The sequence below is a fragment of the Nerophis ophidion genome, linkage group LG03, assembly GCF_033978795.1.
Source record: "Nerophis ophidion isolate RoL-2023_Sa linkage group LG03, RoL_Noph_v1.0, whole genome shotgun sequence".
Classification (NCBI taxonomy): Eukaryota; Metazoa; Chordata; class Actinopteri; order Syngnathiformes; family Syngnathidae; genus Nerophis; species Nerophis ophidion.
The window spans coordinates 5215911-5234324 of NC_084613.1; the positions used below are offsets into that span (position 1 = coordinate 5215911).

The 18414-nt window shown below is 42.2% G+C and overlaps 1 protein-coding gene across 2 annotated transcripts in view; it reads left to right on the forward strand.

Moving 5' to 3' along the window:
• Positions 1-17978, forward strand: part of opn5 (opsin 5) — an 83095-nt gene extending 65117 nt beyond the window's left edge. The window contains exons 5-7 of one of the 2 annotated variants that reach the window (XM_061894080.1): positions 1260-1594; positions 1682-1923; positions 17703-17978. In XM_061894080.1, the coding sequence (XP_061750064.1) occupies positions 1260-1594; positions 1682-1923; positions 17703-17769 (644 nt within the window). In that variant the 3' untranslated portion in view covers positions 17770-17978. Of the gene's footprint in view, positions 1-1259; positions 1595-1681; positions 1924-2076; positions 3027-17702 lie in introns of those variants that run through there. The other variant, XM_061894079.1, reaches the window with a different exon arrangement.
• The last annotated feature ends 436 nt before the right edge of the window (positions 17979-18414 follow it).

Here is an 18414-nt window from a genome sequence, read left to right on the forward strand (position 1 = left end):
GAAGTAGTGTCAAAGCGCTTTGAGTACCTTGAAGGTAGAAAAGCGCTATACAAGTACAACCCATTTATTTATTTATCATTTAGATACAACCAGACACTTCTACATACAGCTATGAATAAAAAGTAAAAGAAACATATCCACTGTGGTGGCCTCTGCGGTGTTCCACGCCATCATCCGCTGGGGTGGAGGGAGCATGGCCAGAGATAGGAGCAGACCCAACAAAGCAACCAAGACAGCCGACTCCACTCTCGGCCAGTGTCCAGTCCGAATGGCTGTGTTTCGGTTGCTAAAGGCTGCTGCAATCCACCGCTTTCCACCAACAGCATTCTTCTTTGACGTCTCCTTTATTGATTGAACAAATTGCAAAAGATTCAGCAACACAGATGTCCAAAATACTTTGTAATTGCGCGATGAAAAGAGACGACTTTTAGCCGTGTGTGGTGCTCGGCTGAAAAGTACGCTCCAACCAATAACGTCACAACATCATTCCGCGACGTTTTCAACAGGAAACTCCGAGGGAAATTTAAAATAGTAATTTAGTAAACTAAACCGGCTGTTTTGCAATGTTAATATTTCATCATTGATGTATAAACTATCAGACTGCGTGGTCGCTAGTAGTGGGTTTCAGTAGGCCTTTAAATGTGTCAGGTTTGGACTCGGATTTTGTCTACTCCTTCGATGCAGAGAGGATACGGGACGAGCTAAACGAGAGTGTAAGTACATGGTTTATTTGGAGTACTAAATACAAAAATAATCGAACTAAGGGCGCTCACAAAGAGGTACAAAACTTGGCTACAAAAATCCAAACAGGAAAACAAAACACCTGCTCGATGGCATGAAAGACGATAAACTATAAACTTGTTTCAGTAGGCCTTTAAATGTGTCAGGTTTGGACTTGGATTTTGTCTACTCCTTCGATGCAGAGAGGATACGGGACGAGCTAAACGAGAGTGTAAGTACATGGTTTATTTGGAGTACTAAATACAAAAATAATCGAACTAAGGGCGCTCACAAAGAGGTACAAAACTTGGCTACAAAAATCCAAACAGGAAAACAAAACACCTGCTCGATGGCATGAAAGACGATAAACTATAAACTTGTTTCAGTAGGCCTTTAAAGGCCTTAATGATCACAAAATCCATTGGATGGCTTTTAATGCCCCGAACAACACAAATGCAACCTCTCTGCCTCCGGAGTTGGGCTTTGAACTAAAACTGGGACTAACAGTTGTAACAAGGTACTATCTTCTCTCTTCACAGGGACGTGGTTGAAGCGGCACCATGCCTTCTTGTGCTTGATCTTTGTGTGGATGTATGCAGCCTTCTGGGCCACCATGCCCCTGGTGGGTTGGGGACACTACGCCCCGGAACCGTTCGGGACTTCCTGCACGCTGGACTGGTGGCTGGCACAAGCGTCTGTGTCCGGCCAGACCTTTGTCATGGCCATCCTCTTCTTCTGCCTGATACTACCTACCGGCATCATAGTCTTTTCCTACGTGATGATCATATTTAAAGTCAAGTCTTCTGCAAAAGAGGTCTCAAACTTTGACGCCCGGATCAATAACAGCCATAACCTGGAGATGAAACTCACCAAGGTGTGCAGGAGAACTAGGGATTATCACGATATAGATGGAGGTTTTTATTTGTGACTCGAAGGCTAAGTCGTGCTTGATCCCATCCAGGTGGCGATGCTGATCTGTGCAGGCTTCTTGATAGCCTGGATCCCGTATGCGGTCGTGTCCGTGGTGTCGGCGTTCGGGGAGCCGGACTCCGTGCCCATCCCTGTTTCTGTTATTCCTACCCTGCTCGCCAAATCCTCCGCAATGTACAACCCGATCATCTACCAGGTGGTAGACCTGAAGAACTCTTGCTCGTCCTCCTGTTTGAAGGTCCTGGGTAAGCGCAGGCACTTTCGAAAGTCCAGGTAAGGCTATGTTTTGGTCCCGGTCATGGTTTGTTGCTGGCATCCTTAACATTCTATGTGTGGAATTTCGATTTAATTCACATCCTGTGTTTAAATGTTCATAATTACGATTACATCCATTTTTCTACCGCTTGTCCCTCTTGGAACTCGCAGGGGTGCTGAGCCTATCCCAGCTGCACTCGGGGGGAAGTCGCCAACTCGTAGACAACGTTCACAGTCACATTCACACACTAGCGAGCATTTAGTGTTGCCAATCAACCTATCCCCAGGTGCATGAAAGCTTCTAAAAACTCAATAAAGTTAAATAGAAAACAACTGAGTACGGCTGCTTCCCTTACGGACCTCTGCTGAAGGGTCTTACGGTTAAAAAACAATGATTCAGACGAGATCTCAATGATTTAGTTACGTCACGCAGTTTTTTTCCGATATCGATAAACATGATCTCAAACAACTGAAGCGCCTAAAGTATTGATATTTCCATTGGAATATGAGAATCAGCACCTCCAAGTCCGAGTCCATGGTTCTCGCCCGGAAAAGGGTGGAGTGCCATCTACGGGTTGGGGAGGAGACCCTGCCCCAAGTGGAGGAGTTCAAGTACCTAGGAGTCTTGTTCACGAGTGGGGGAAGAGTGGATCGTGAGATCGACAGGCGGATCGGTGCGGCGTCTTCAGTAATGCGGACGTTGTACCGATCCGTTGTGGTGAAGAAGGAGCTGAGCCGGAAGGCAAAACTCTCAATTTACCGGTCGATCTACGTTCCCATCCTCACCTATGGTCATGAGCTTTGGGTCATGACCGAAAGGATAAGATCACGGGTACAAGCGGCCCAAATGAGTTTCCAGGTCTCTCCCTTAGAGATAGGGTGAGAAGCTCTGCCATCCGGGAGGAACTCAAAGTAAAGCCGCTGCTCCTCCACATGGAGAGGAGCCAGATGAGGTGGTTCGGGCATCTGGTCAGGATGCCACCCAAACGCCTCCCTAGGGAGGTGTTTAGGGCACGTCCAACCGGTAGGAGGCCACGGGGAAGACCCAGGACACGTTGGGAAGACTATGTCTCCCGGCTGGCCTGGGAACGCCTCGGGATCCCCCGGGAAGAGCTAGACGAAGTGGCTGGGGAGAGGGAAGTCTGGGTTTCCCTGCTTAGGTTGTTGCCCCCACGACCCGACCTCGGATAAGCGGAAGAAGATGGATGGATGGATGGAGTGTCGCGTAGACGTCAGTTATACTGGTGCTTGTTTGGAACTGGGACTGAAATTTGGAGTGAGGCTGTGTCGCACCGTTTGCAGCCGAGTGTGAAGCGACCGGAATGAGAATCAGCACCTCCAAATCCGAGTCCATGGTTCTCGCCCGGAAAAGGGTGGAGTGCCATCTCCGGGTTGGGGAGGAGACCCTGCCCCAAGTGGAGGAGTTCAAGTACCTAGGAGTCTTGTTCACGAGTAGGGGAAGAGTGGATCGTGAGATCGACAGGCAGATCGGTGCGGCGTCTTCAGTAATGCGGACGTTGTACCGATCCGTTGTGGTGAAGAAGGAGCTGAGCCGGAAGGCAAAACTCTCAATTTACCGGTCGATCTACGTTCGCATCCTCACCTATGGTCATGAGCTTTGGGTCATGACCGAAAGGATAAGATCACGGGTACAAGCGGCCCAAATGAGTTTGGGTCTCTCCCTTAGAGATAGGGTGAGAAGCTCTGCCATCCGGGAGGAACTCAAAGTAAAGCCGCTGCTCCTTCACATGGAGAGGAGCCAGATGAGGTGGTTCGGGCATCTGGTCAGGATGCCACCCAAACGCCTCCCTAGGGAGGTGTTTAGGGCACGTCCAATCGGTAGGAGACCCAGGACACGTTGGGAAGACTATGTCTCCGGGCTGGCCTGGGAACGCCTCGGGATCCCCCGGAAGGAGCTAGACGAAGTGGCTGGGGAGAGGGAAGTCTGGGTTTCCCTGCTTAGGCTGTTGCCCCCGCGACCCGACCTCGGATAAGCGGAAGATGATGGATGGATGGATGGATGGATGGATGGATGGATGGAGTATAAAGGACCAGTATCGATATTTCAGTAACTGTATGAAAACATGAATCAGCTGATGAGAAAGGAACCCGACCCAATTTGCCCATGCCGTACCATGTGTCAAGTTGCTACAACAAAGGCCGCTTGTTGAAAAACTAAAATTTAGAGTTACTCATCTTCCCAGATTCCCTATTTGTGATGCCACTGGAGAATTAGGAAGTTGGCATTTCAGACAATGATTAGTTTTGTTTTTAAAAAAAATAGGAGTAACGTTATCAGAAGAGCATATCACACCGCCGGCATGTGTTGCCTAAAGTCTTCCTCACCCATGCACTCCTGATCCGGTCACGCGCTGACATGGTGCATGACCCCAGGATGCAGAGAAGGAGGCGACGTGCAGGTAAACAAGTTTGGTTTAGGCGCCGATGCTTTAGCAGAAAAGATTGTTACATCATTATGAGTCGGAAAGAAACATGAACAGAAAACAGTGGGAAGCATCAAAATACAAAAAAAAGACAAGTGAACTAGAGTCACCTAAACTGGAGATTAAGTGGCATAAGAGCCCCCCTGATTAACAGATAGTAAAACTAATAATAACACAATAATAATAATGGATAATCAGGGCACTGTATAGAGTAGGCTAACCCATGTGGTTCCTGTGGATGTCAACACAAATTCTAATTACTGTAGTGACTCAATGACATGGTGACTGAAACTGACATAGTAATGTGTAAATAATGTCAATAAGTAGATGAACCCTCTGTGAATGTGAAGTGTACACTAGTAAGGTTGTAAATACTCTATAGAGTAGGCTAACCCATGTGGTTCCTGTGGATGTCAACAGAAATTCTAATTACTGTAATGACTCAATAACATAGTGACTGAAAAAGACATTGTAATGTGTAAATAATGTCAATAAGTAGATGAACCCCCTGTTGCTGTGAAGTGAACACTAGTAAGGTTGTAAATACTCTATAGAGTAGGCCAACCCATGTGGTTCCTGTGGATTGAACACATTACTGAAGTGACTAAATAACATAGTGACTGAAAGAGACATAGTAATGTGTAAATAATGTCAAAAAGTTAATGAACCCCCTGTGGCTGTGAAGTGAACACTAGTAAGGTTGTAAATACTCTATTAAGTAAGCTAACCCATGTGGTTCCTGTGGATTGAACACATTACTGAAGTGACTAAATAACATAGTGACTGAAAGAGACATAGTAATGTGTAAATAATGTCAATAAGTAGATGAACCCTCTGTGGCTGTGAAGTGAACACTAGTAAGTTTGTAAATACTCTATAGAGTCGGCTAACCAATGTGGTTCCCGTGGATGTGAACACATTACTGTAGTGACTAAATAACATAGTGACCGAAACAGACATAGTAATGTGTAAATAATGTCAATAAGTAGATGAACCCTCTCTGGCTGTGAAGTGAACACTAGTAAGGTTGTAAATACTCTATAGAGCAGGCTAACCCGTGTGGTTCCTGTGGATGTGAACACATTACTGTAGTGACTAAATAACATAGTTACTGAAACAGACAGCAATGTGTAAATGATGTCACTAAGTAGAGGAACCCTCTGTGGCTATGAAGTGAACACTAGTAAGGTTGTAAATACTCTATAGAGTAGGCTAACCCATGTGGTTCCTGTGGATGTGAACACATTATTGTAGTGATTAAATAACGTAGTGACTGAAACAGACATAGTAATGTGTAAATAATGTCAATAAGTAGATGAACCCTCTGTGGCTGTGAAGTGAACACTAGTAAGGTTGTAAATACTCTACAGAGTAGGCTAACCAGTGTGGTTCCTGTGGATGTCAACACAAATTATAATTACTGTAGTGACTCAATGACATAGTGACTGAAAAAGACATAGTAATGTGTAAATAATGTCAATAAGTAGAAGAACCCTCTGTGGCTGTCAAGTGAACAATAGTAAGGTTGTAAATACTCTATAGAGTCGGCTAACCCATGTGGTTCCTGTGGATGTGAACACATTACTGTAGGGACTAAATAACATAGTGATTGAAACAGACATAGTAATGTGTAAATAATGTCAATAAGTAGATGAACCCTCTGTGGCTGGGAAGTGAACACTAGTAAGGTTGTAAATACTCTATAGAGTCGGCTAACCCATGTGGTTCCTGTGGATGTGAACACATTACTGTAGTGACTAAATAACATAGTGACTGAAACAGACATAGTAATGTGTAAATAATGTCAATAAGTAGATAAACCCTCTCTGGCTGTGAAGTGAACACTAGTAAGGTTGTAAATACTCTATAGAGCAGGCTAACCCGTGTGGTTCCTGTGGATGTGAACACATTACTGTAGTGACTAAATAACATAGTTACTGAAACAGACAGCAATGTGTAAATGATGTCACTAAGTAGAGGAACCCTCTGTGGCTATGAAGTGAACACTAGTAAGGTTGTAAATACTGTATAGAGTAGGCTAACCCATGTGGTTCCTGTGGATGTGAACACATTACTGTAGTGACTAAATAACATAGTTACTGAAACAGACAGCAATGTGTAAATGATGTCACTAAGAAGAGGAACCCTCTGTGGCTATGAAGTGAACACTAGTAAGGTTGTAAATACTCTATAGAGTAGGCTAACCCATGTGGTTCCTGTGGATGTGAACACATTACTGTAGTGATTAAATAACGTAGTGACTGAAACAGACATAGTAATGTGTAAATAATGTCAATAAGTAGATGAACCCTCTGTTGCTGTGAAGTGAACACTAGTAAGGTTGTAAATACTCTACAGAGTAGGCTAACCAGTGTGGTTCCTGTGGATGTCAACACAAATTATAATTACTGTAGTGACTCAATGACATAGTGACTGAAAAAGACATAGTAATGTGTAAATAATGTCAATAAGTAGATGAACCCTCTATGGCTGTGAAGTGAACACTAGTAAGGTTGTAAATACTCTATAGAGTAGGCTAACCCATGTGGTTCCTGTGGATGTCAACAGAAATTCTAATTACTGTAATGACTCAATAACATAGTGACTGAAAAAGACATTGTAATGTGTAAATAATGTCAATAAGTAGATGAACCCCCTGTTGCTGTGAAGTGAACACTAGTAAGGTTGTAAATACTCTATAGAGTAGGCCAACCCATGTGGTTCCTGTGGATTGAACACATTACTGAAGTGACTAAATAACATAGTGACTGAAAGAGACATAGTAATGTGTAAATAATGTCAAAAAGTTAATGAACCCCCTGTGGCTGTGAAGTGAACACTAGTAAGGTTGTGAATACTCTATTAAGTAAGCTAACCCATGTGGTTCCTGTGGATTGAACACATTACTGAAGTGACTAAATAACATAGTGACTGAAAGAGACATAGTAATGTGTAAATAATGTCAATAAGTAGATGAACCCTCTGTGGCTGTGAAGTGAACACTAGTAAGTTTGTAAATACTCTATAGAGTCGGCTAACCAATGTGGTTCCCGTGGATGTGAACACATTACTGTAGTGACTAAATAACATAGTGACTGAAACAGACATAGTAATGTGTAAATAATGTCAATAAGTAGATGAACCCTCTCTGGCTGTGAAGTGAACACTAGTAAGGTTGTAAATACTCTATAGAGCAGGCTAACCCGTGTGGTTCCTGTGGATGTGAACACATTACTGTAGTGACTAAATAACATAGTTACTGAAACAGACAGCAATGTGTAAATGATGTCACTAAGTAGAGGAACCCTCTGTGGCTATGAAGTGAACACTAGTAAGGTTGTAAATACTCTATAGAGTAGGCTAACCCATGTGGTTCCTGTGGATGTGAACACATTATTGTAGTGATTAAATAACGTAGTGACTGAAACAGACATAGTAATGTGTAAATAATGTCAATAAGTAGATGAACCCTCTGTGGCTGTGAAGTGAACACTAGTAAGGTTGTAAATACTCTACAGAGTAGGCTAACCAGTGTGGTTCCTGTGGATGTCAACACAAATTATAATTACTGTAGTGACTCAATGACATAGTGACTGAAAAAGACATAGTAATGTGTAAATAATGTCAATAAGTAGAAGAACCCTCTGTGGCTGTCAAGTGAACAATAGTAAGGTTGTAAATACTCTATAGAGTCGGCTAACCCATGTGGTTCCTGTGGATGTGAACACATTACTGTAGGGACTAAATAACATAGTGATTGAAACAGACATAGTAATGTGTAAATAATGTCAATAAGTAGATGAACCCTCTGTGGCTGGGAAGTGAACACTAGTAAGGTTGTAAATACTCTATAGAGTCGGCTAACCCATGTGGTTCCTGTGGATGTGAACACATTACTGTAGTGACTAAATAACATAGTGACTGAAACAGACATAGTAATGTGTAAATAATGTCAATAAGTAGATAAACCCTCTCTGGCTGTGAAGTGAACACTAGTAAGGTTGTAAATACTCTATAGAGCAGGCTAACCCGTGTGGTTCCTGTGGATGTGAACACATTACTGTAGTGACTAAATAACATAGTTACTGAAACAGACAGCAATGTGTAAATGATGTCACTAAGTAGAGGAACCCTCTGTGGCTATGAAGTGAACACTAGTAAGGTTGTAAATACTGTATAGAGTAGGCTAACCCATGTGGTTCCTGTGGATGTGAACACATTATTGTAGTGATTAAATAACGTAGTGACTGAAACAGACATAGTAATGTGTAAATAATGTCAATAAGTAGATGAACCCTCTGTGGCTGTGAAGTGAACACTAGTAAGTTTGTAAATACTCTATAAAGTCGGCTAACCAATGTGGTTCCCGTGGATGTCAACACATTACTGTAGTGACTAAATAACATAGTGACTGAAACAGACATAGTAATGTGTAAATAATGTCAATAAGTAGATGAACCCTCTCTGGCTGGGAAGTGAACACTAGTAAGGTTGTAAATACTCTATAGAGTCGGCTAACCCATGTGGTTCCTGTGGATGTGAACACATTACTGTAGTGACTAAATAACATAGTGACTGAAACAGACATAGTAATGTGTAAATAATGTCAATAAGTAGATGAACCCTCTCTGGCTGTGAAGTGAACACTAGTAAGGTTGTAAATACTCTATAGAGCAGGCTAACCCGTGTGGTTCCTGTGGATGTGAACACATTACTGTAGTGACTAAATAACATAGTGATTGAAACAGACATAGTAATGTGTAAATAATGTCAATAAGTAGATGAACCCTCTGTGGCTGTGAAGTGAACACTAGTAAGGCTGTAAATACTCTATTGAGTCGGCTAACCCATGTGGTTCCTGTGGATGTGAACACATTACTGTAGGGACTAAATAACATAGTGATTGAAACTGACAAAGTAATGTGTCAATAATGTCAATAAGTAGATGAACCCTCTCTGGCTGTGAAGTGAACACTAGTAAGGTTGTAAATACTCTATAGAGTAGGCTAACCCATGTGGTTCCTGTGGATGTGAACACATTACTGTAGTGACTAAATAACATAGTGACTGAAACAGACATAGTAATGTGTAAATAATGTCAATAAGTAGATGAACCCTCTCTGGCTGTGAAGTGAACACTAGTAAGGTTGTAAATACTCTATAGAGCAGGCTAACCCGTGTGGTTCCTGTGGATGTGAACACATTACTGTAGTGACTAAATAACATAGTGATTGAAACAGACATAGTAATGTGTAAATAATGTCAATAAGTAGATGAACCCTCTGTGGCTGTGAAGCGAACACTAGTAAGGCTGTAAATACTCTATTGAGTCGGCTAACCCATGTGGTTCCTGTGGATGTGAACACATTACTGTAGGGACTAAATAACATTGTGATTGAAACTGACAAAGTAATGTGTCAATAATGTCAATAAGTAGATGAACCCTCTGTGGCTGTGAAGTGAACACTAGTAAGGTTGTAAATACTCTATAGAGTAGGCTAACCCATGTGGTTCCTGTGGATGTGAACACATTACTGTAGTGACTAAATAACATAGTGACTGAAACAGACATAGTAATGTGTAAATAATGTCAATAATTAGATGAACCCTCTGTTGCCGTGAAGTGAACACTAGTAAGGTTGTAAATACTCTATAGAGCAGGCTAACCCGTGTGGTTCCTGTGGATGTCAACACATTACTGTAGTGACTAAATAACATAGTGACTGAAAGAGACATAGTAATGTGTAAATAATGTCACTAAGTAGATAAACCCTCTGTGGCTGGGAAGTGAACACTAGTAAGGTTGTAAATACTCTATAGAGTCGGCTAACCCATGTGGTTCCTGTGGATGACAACACATTACTGTAGTGACTAAATAACATAATAGACAAAGTGATTGGTTTGGATGAATAGAGTATGTATTTATGTCAACTCTGTCCATCATTTTTCAATTTTTTGCAAGTTCATTATCTGAACAACCAGGATCTTGTCCCCCAAGCAACATCACTGTTCTGTTACACAGCATCCAGTGTTCTACTGTTAAGTGCACAGTAAGCTTCAACATAAAAGCATTGCAGTACTAACCTGGAATTCATCAAACGAGTTAATTGTTGGCCACCACAAGAAGTATTTACACTGTAGAAAAAGCGCCACGGTTCTAGGAGTCAACACGGACAAGGAGCAGCAGCTCGGTTAGATAAGAGAATACAACATCAAGCACAATTATCTACATACAGATGGATAATAGTCGTGTCAATAAACTACCATAGGTGGAAAAATGATTTATCAGCACCAATCTTCCAATCGGTTATGTCGACAACCACTGACGACTCTGAGCTGTATTTCACATATAAGTACAAACCCCGTTTCCATATGAGTTGAGAAATTGTGTTAGATGTAAATATGAACAGAATACAATGATTTGCAAATCCTTTTCAACCCATATTCAGTTGAATATGCTACAAATACAAGATATTTGATGTTCAAACTCATATTTTATTTTATTTTTTGCAAATAATAATTAACTTAGAATTTCATGGCTGCAACACGTGCCAAAGTAGTTGGGAAAGGGCATGTTCACCACTGTGTTACATCACCTTTTCTTTTAACGACACTCAATAAACGTTTGGGAACTGAGGAAACTAATTGTTGAAGCTTTGAAAGTGGAATTCTTTCCCATTCTTGTTTTATGTAGAGCTTCAGTCCTTCAAAAGTCCGGGGTCTCCGCTGTCCTATTTTATGCTTCATAATGCGCCACACATTTTCCATGGGATACAGGTCTGGACTGCAGGCGGGCCAGGAAAGTACCCGCACTCTTTTACTACGAAGCCACGCTGTTGTAACACGTGGCTTGGCATTGTCTTGCTGAAATAAGCAGGGGCGTCCATGATAACGTTGCTTGGATGACAACATACGTTGCTCCAAAACCTGTATGGACCTTTCAGCATTAATGGTGCCTTCACAGATGTGTAAGTTACCCATGCCTTGGGCACTAATACACCCCCATACCATCACACATGCTGGCTTTTCAACTTTGCTCCTATAACAATCCGGATGGTTCTTTTCCTCTTTGATCCGGGGGACACCACGTCCACAGTTTCCAAATATAATTTGAAATGTGGACTCGTCAGACCACAGAACACTTTTACACTTTGCATCAGTCCATTTTAGATGATATCGGACCCAGAGAAGCCGGCAGCGTTTCTGGATGTTGTTGATAAATGGCTTTCACTTTGCATAGTAGAGTTTTAACTTGCACTTGCAGATGTAGCGACGAACTGTATTTAGTGACAGTGGTTTTCTGAAGTGTTCCTGAGCCCATGTGGTGATATCCTTTAGAGATTGATGTCGGTTTTTGATACAGGGATCGAAGGTCACGGTCAGGCAATGTTGGTTTCCGGCCATGTTGCTTAAGTGGAGTGATTTCTCCAGATTCTCTGAATCTTTTGATGATATTATGGATTGTAGATGTTGAAATCCCTAAATTTCTTGCAATTGCACTTTGAGAAAGGTTGTTCTTAAACTGTTTGACTATTTCCTCACGCAGTTGTGGACAAAGGGGTGTACCTCGCCCCATCCTTTCTTGTGAAAGACCGAGCATTTTTTGGGAAGCTGCTTTTCTACCCAATCATGGCACCCACCTGTTCCCAATTAGCCTGCACACCTGTGGGGTGTTCCAGATAAGTGTTTGATGAGCATTTCTCAACTTTATCAGTATTTATTGCCACCTTTCCCAACTTCTTTGTCACGTGTTGCTGGCATCAAATTCTAAAGGTAATGTTTATCAGTTTGAACATCAAATATGTTGACTTTGTAGCATATTCAACTGAATATGGGCTGTTTATATTTACATCAAACGCAATTTCCCAACTCATATGGAAACGGGGTTTGTATTTGAGAAATGGGACCAATTTAGTGCATGGACACGTCCTGAGTGACGAGGATGGCCCGTGCCGGATTCATACCAGGAACCCTCCAGTTTCTGGATGGTCGGTCTGCCATCTGACCCACATAGGTTGTTTATTTCAGTAAGACTGTAAGATTGATTCCATAAGTAGTCCTTGGGTCGCTAAGTAACCCTTTGTTTTTGAGTTTTCTTGAACCTCTGCCATGCAGTCAAAGATCATTTAACTAATGAGATGAGCAAATTAACTCGTTAACTGTTGCCCCGCCCCATGATCTTAGTTTGGAAGAGCGGTTTGAAAGGCCATTTTTGCTCCGGGGGATTTCTTGTGTTGTCATCAGTCGTTATTGGAATAAAGACATGATCGGATTAGAGACATGTACGACTGTACTGTTTAATGCATTCATCCATCCATCCATTTTCTACAGCTACAAACTTGGAATTAACTTCATACCACTGATATACAAGTTACACAATTTATTTACGGTACACCAATATAATTATCGGGTGCAAAACAATACTGAGATCATCTGATTGTCAGAGTTTGTTGGTGACGGAACCCCAAGATGCAGAGAAGGAGGCGGGCATTGAGTAAGGAAACATGGTTAAATAAAACACTAAGACAAAACCAAACAAAAGGGGTACAGCACGAGGCGGATAACAAACTACAAGAGCTAGCATGGGAGCTAGAAATCCAAAGGAGCTTAGCAAAAACAAAAGGGCCTAGCGTGGAAGCTAGCATGTAGCGAGCAGGAAAACAGAAGTCTTTACGTGTAGTACAAAGACAAATTGAAAGCAGGGAACAAAAGAGAGTAAGTTACAAACTGCTACCAAAATATAGCTTAACGCTACGCCGCAATGGCACAAAATGACACGACAGGAGCGACAATACAGAAGTGACAATAATCCAGCACTGACTGGAAGACAAAAGCAGGTAAAAATAGGAGTGGGCTGATTGACACCAGGTGTGGCCAGGTGCCAAACAGCCGCAGCTGAGGGGGGACACAGCACTCAGGGATAAAGACAAAATAAGAGCGCTGACAGAAACTAAAGACAGGAAATACTACACACAAAGAGGAAAAACTACAAACCCCGTTTCCATATGAGTTGGAAAATTGTGTTTGATGTAAATATAAACAGAATACAATGATTTGCAAATCCTTTTCAACCCATATTCAGTTGAATATGCTACAAAGACAACATATTTGATGTTCAAACTCATAAACATTTTTTGTTTTGTTGCAAATAATCATTAACTTTAGAATTTGATGCCAGCAACACGTGACAAAGAAGTTGGGAAAGGTGGCAATAAATACTGATAAAGTTGAGGAATGCTCTTCAAACACTTATATGGAACATTCCACAGGCTAATTGGGAACAGGTGGGTGCCATGATTGGCTATAAAAGCAGCTTCCATGAAACGCTAAGTAATTCACAAACAAGGATGGGGTGAGGGTCACCACTTTGTAAGCAAATTGTCGAACAGTTTTAGAACAACATTTCTCAACGAGCTATTGCAAGGAATTTAGGGATTTTACCATCTACGGTCCGTAAAATCATCAAAAGGTTCAGAGAATCTGGAGAAATCACTGCACGTAAGCGATGACATTACAGACTCTTGATCCTTTAGGCGGTATTGCATCAAAAACCGACATCAGTGTGTAAAGGATATCACCATATGGGCCCAGGAACACTTCATAAAAACACTGTCAGTAACTACAGTCGGTCGCTACATCTGTAAGTCCAAGTTAAAACTCTACTATGCAAAGCAAAACCCATTTATCAACAACACCCAGGAACGCCGCCGGCTTTAGCTGGGCCCGAGCTCATCTAAGATGGACTGATGCAAAGTGGAAAAGTGTTCTGTGGTCTGACGAGTCCACGTTTCAAATTATATGTGGAAACTGTGGACGTGGTGTCCTCCAGAACAAAGAGGAAAATAACCATTCGGATCGTTATAGGCGCAAAGTTGAAAAGCCAGCATGTGTGATGGTATGGGGGTGTATTAGTGCCCAAGGCATGGGTAACTTACACATCTGTGAAGGCACCATTAATGCTGAAAGGTCCATACAGGTTTTGGAGCAACATATGTTGTCATCCAAGCAACGTTGTCATGGACGCCCCTGCTTATTTCAGTAAGACAATGCCAAGCCATGTGTTAGAACAGCGTGGTTTCGTAGTAAAAGAGTGCGGGTACTTTCCATCCACTTTTATGTAAAAAAAAAAATAGACAAATACATAGTAGGGAATCCATAGTACACTTCCTAATATAATTCTGACCCATGAACACAAATTTTTAATTTTTTAAAAAATTTTTTCAAGTTGTAATTCATGGACATTTAAACGTTTCAAGTATTTCATTGACAGACAACAAGTAACACAAACATTCTGAGTATGATTTCATCAAAATAAAAATAAAGAATAAAAAAATACATCTTAAAAGCCTACTGAAATGAGATGTTCTTATTCAAACGGGGATAGCAGGTCCATTCTATGTGTCATACTTGATCATTTTGCGATATTGCCATATTTTTGCTGAAAGGATTTAGTAGAGAACATCCACGATAAAGCTTGCAACTTTTGGTCGCTAATAAAAAAGCCTTGCCTGTACCGGAAGTAGCAGACGATGTGCGCGTGACATCACGGGTTGTGGAGCTCCTCACATCTGCACATTGTTTACAATCATGGCCACCAGCAGCTGGAGCGATTCGGACCGAGAAAGCGACGATTTCCCCATTAATTTGAGCGAGGATGAAAGATTTTTGGATGAGGAAAGTGAGAGTGAAGTAATACAAAAAACAAAAAAGACAAGGGCAGTGGGTGCGATTCAGATGTTATTAGACACATTTACTAGGATAATTCTGGAAAATCCCTTATCTGCTTATTGTGTTACTAGTGTTTTAGTGAGATTATATGGTCGTACCTGAAAGTCGGAGGGGTGTGGCCACGAATGTCCTCGAAGGAAGCCACCATTCTCGACGAGGCAGGGCCGCCGGGCAGAGATCCCCCCCCCGCCCCACCCCCCCCTCCACGGTGTAAGCATCCGACGGTCGGGGGGCAGCCCTTGGGAGGAGGGAAGAGAGTCCGCAGCTGCAGGAGGCGAGGCACGACACAAGCTCTCCGCTCGTAACTACGGTAAGAGCCGACTTAATACCACCAATTTCTCACCGAAACCTGCCGGTTGACATGTGGTAGGGAACCATGTTCGGTTGACCGCTCTGTTCCATATTAAAGCTTCACCGTCAGCTTTCAGGAATGTAAATAAGGAAACACCGGCTGTGTTTGTGTTGCTAAAGGCGGCCACCTACGTCTTTCTTCTTTGACGTCTCCATTATTAATTGAACAAATTGCAAAAGATTCAACAACACAGATGTCCAGAATACTGTGTAATTATGCGATTAAAGCAGACTACTTATAGCTGGGATTGGTGCTGGATCAAAATGTCCGCTACAATCCGTGATGTCACACGCACACGTCATCATACGCATCAACTATCAGACTGCATGGTCGGTAGTATACTTTCGACCACACAGTCCGATAGTTTATATATCAATGATGAAATATTAACATTGCAACACATGCCAATACAGCCTTTTTAGTTTACTAAATTGCAATTTTAAATTTCCCGTGGAGTTTTTTGTTGAAAACATCGCGGAATGATGACGAGTGTTTGTGACGTCTCGGGTTGTAGCGGACATTTTGATCCAGCACCAATCCCAGCTATAAGTAGTCTGCTTTAATCGCATAATTACACAGTATTCTGGACATCCGTGTTGTTGAATCTTTCGCAATTTGTCCAATTAATAATGGAGACGTCAAAGAAGAAAGATGTAGGTGGGAAGCGATATAGTAGCCCAGCACCACCTACGGCTAAAAGTCGTCTCTTTTCATCGCATAACTACAAAGTAATTTGGACATATTTGTTGTTGAATCTTTTGCAATTTGTTCAATTAATAATGGAGACGTCAAAGAAGAATGCTGTTGGTAGAAGCCGGTGGATTGCAGCTGCCTTTAGCACCGAAACACAGCCGGTGTTTCTTTGTTTGTTGTGAAGCTTTAACACAGAGCGGTCAAGTGAACATGTTTCTCTACGTCAACCAGGAAGTTTTTGGATGGGAAAATTGTGATATTAAGTCGGCTCTTACCGGACACTTGAGTGGATTATGAGAACTCATCCTGCAGCTCAAAAAGGCAGCTGTGATCTTGGCTCCTCGGCTTCTCTCAGAGACACTGGAATTCTCCGACTTTCATGTATGACTTTATAATCTCACTAAAATAATATTAACACAATAAGCTTTATATTTATTGAAATAAACCACGCAATAAAGTAAAATAATGTTTACCAACACACACCACTAGTTTAAATGAGCACTTCAGGAACACTAAAAAATGTATCCACACACTAAGACATGAATTATACCACTAGCTACTAAGGAATGAATAATACTACAAGCTACTGAAGAAGATGTGATCTTGGCTCCTCCATCGGCTTCAGTCAGAGACACTGGCGTTCACCGCAGCCATCCGACTTTCAGGTATGATTATGGAAATTAAATGATAAATGGGTTGTACTTGTGTAGCGCTTTTCTACCTTCAAGGTACTCAAAGCGCTTTGACACTACTTCCACATTCACCCATTCACACACACATTTACACACTGATGGAGGGAGCTGCTATGCAAGGCGCCAACCAGCACCCATCAGGAGCAAGGGTGAAGTGTCTTGCTCAGGACACAACGGACGTGACGAGGTTGGTACTAGGTGGGGATTGAACCACTCTCCCGCTGCGCCACGCCGTCCCAACATTGAATGGCGGTGACTTTATAATCTCACTAAAACACTGTTAACACAATAAGCAGATAAGGGATTTTCCGGAATTATCTTAGTAAATGTGTCTAATAACATCTGAATCGCTCACACTGCCGTCGCCTGGAGCAATCGCCTTTTCTTTTTTTTTTTTTTTTTTTTTTTTTTTTTTTTTAGTGCTTCACTCAAACTTTCCTCATCCACGAATCTTTCATCCTCGCTCAAATTAATGGGGAAATTGTCGCTTTCTCGGTCCGAATCGCTCTCGCTGCTGGTGGCCATGATTGTAAACAATGTTCAGATGTGAGGAGCTCCACAACCCGTGACGTCACGCGCACATCGTCTGCTACTTCCGGTACAGGCAAGGCTTTTTTATTAGCCGCCAAAAGTTGCGAACTTTATCATCGATGTTCTCTACTAAATCCTTTCAGCAAAAATATGGCAATATCGCGAAATGATGAAGTATGACACAAAGGACCTGCTATCCCCTTTTAAATAAGAACATAAGATCTTTGAACACTATACTGCCGTCTAGCAGCTAAAGCAGATAGAGCCCTCCCCTATTTCGTCACGTCGCATGTGTCGGGTAAAACCCCGACGAGTGGTAGCGTATGACGTGTGATTGTGTGTTTGTTGTGTGTGCAGGTTGTACACCATCTCCGGCTCCTTGAGGGAGCGACCAGCGGCCAAAGAAAATCACACCGAGATGTGAGACAAGACTTCACTTGGCTTCACTTGCCAATCACTCGCTGCCTCATCATCTTCACTCCTGCTTCCTGCCTTCTCCTCCCGCTCTCAAAAGACAACAACACCCGCCGACGTGTCGGTGGTCGCAGTGCACAAGTCATGTCATGTTTAGCACACACACACCGTCACACAACACGACGTTGTAGCTGTGATGATAAATTGTTGATCCTTAAAGGGGAACTGCGGTTTTTTTTGGAAAGTTGCCTGTCACTCACAATCATTATGGGACTTTTTTGGTTTCCTCATTCTGACATGTAAACGTTGGCTACTTCTAAGTGGCAAGCAATGCAGCTAATGCTAGCACTCAATTCTACCTCTAAATCACTTTAAAAATGCATCCAAAAACAGTGAATATTACTTAATGTGTGTTGCTTTATTTGGGTAAGCACTCCATTTATGTTGGAATAGCTTGGCTTCAAAATTCCACTTTCGCCTTCCGTTTGCTTCAACGTCTCACTTTTCTTTCACGCTCGCTTCGAGAAACAATAGTTCATCCTCTGTATATTCAGATGTAAAAAAAAGTACGGTTGTCAACCCTTATTTGTCGGTTAACAAGTCTGCCACGATTAGATCCCACTTGCGTTTGTTTCCGGAAGTAGGAACGCACATT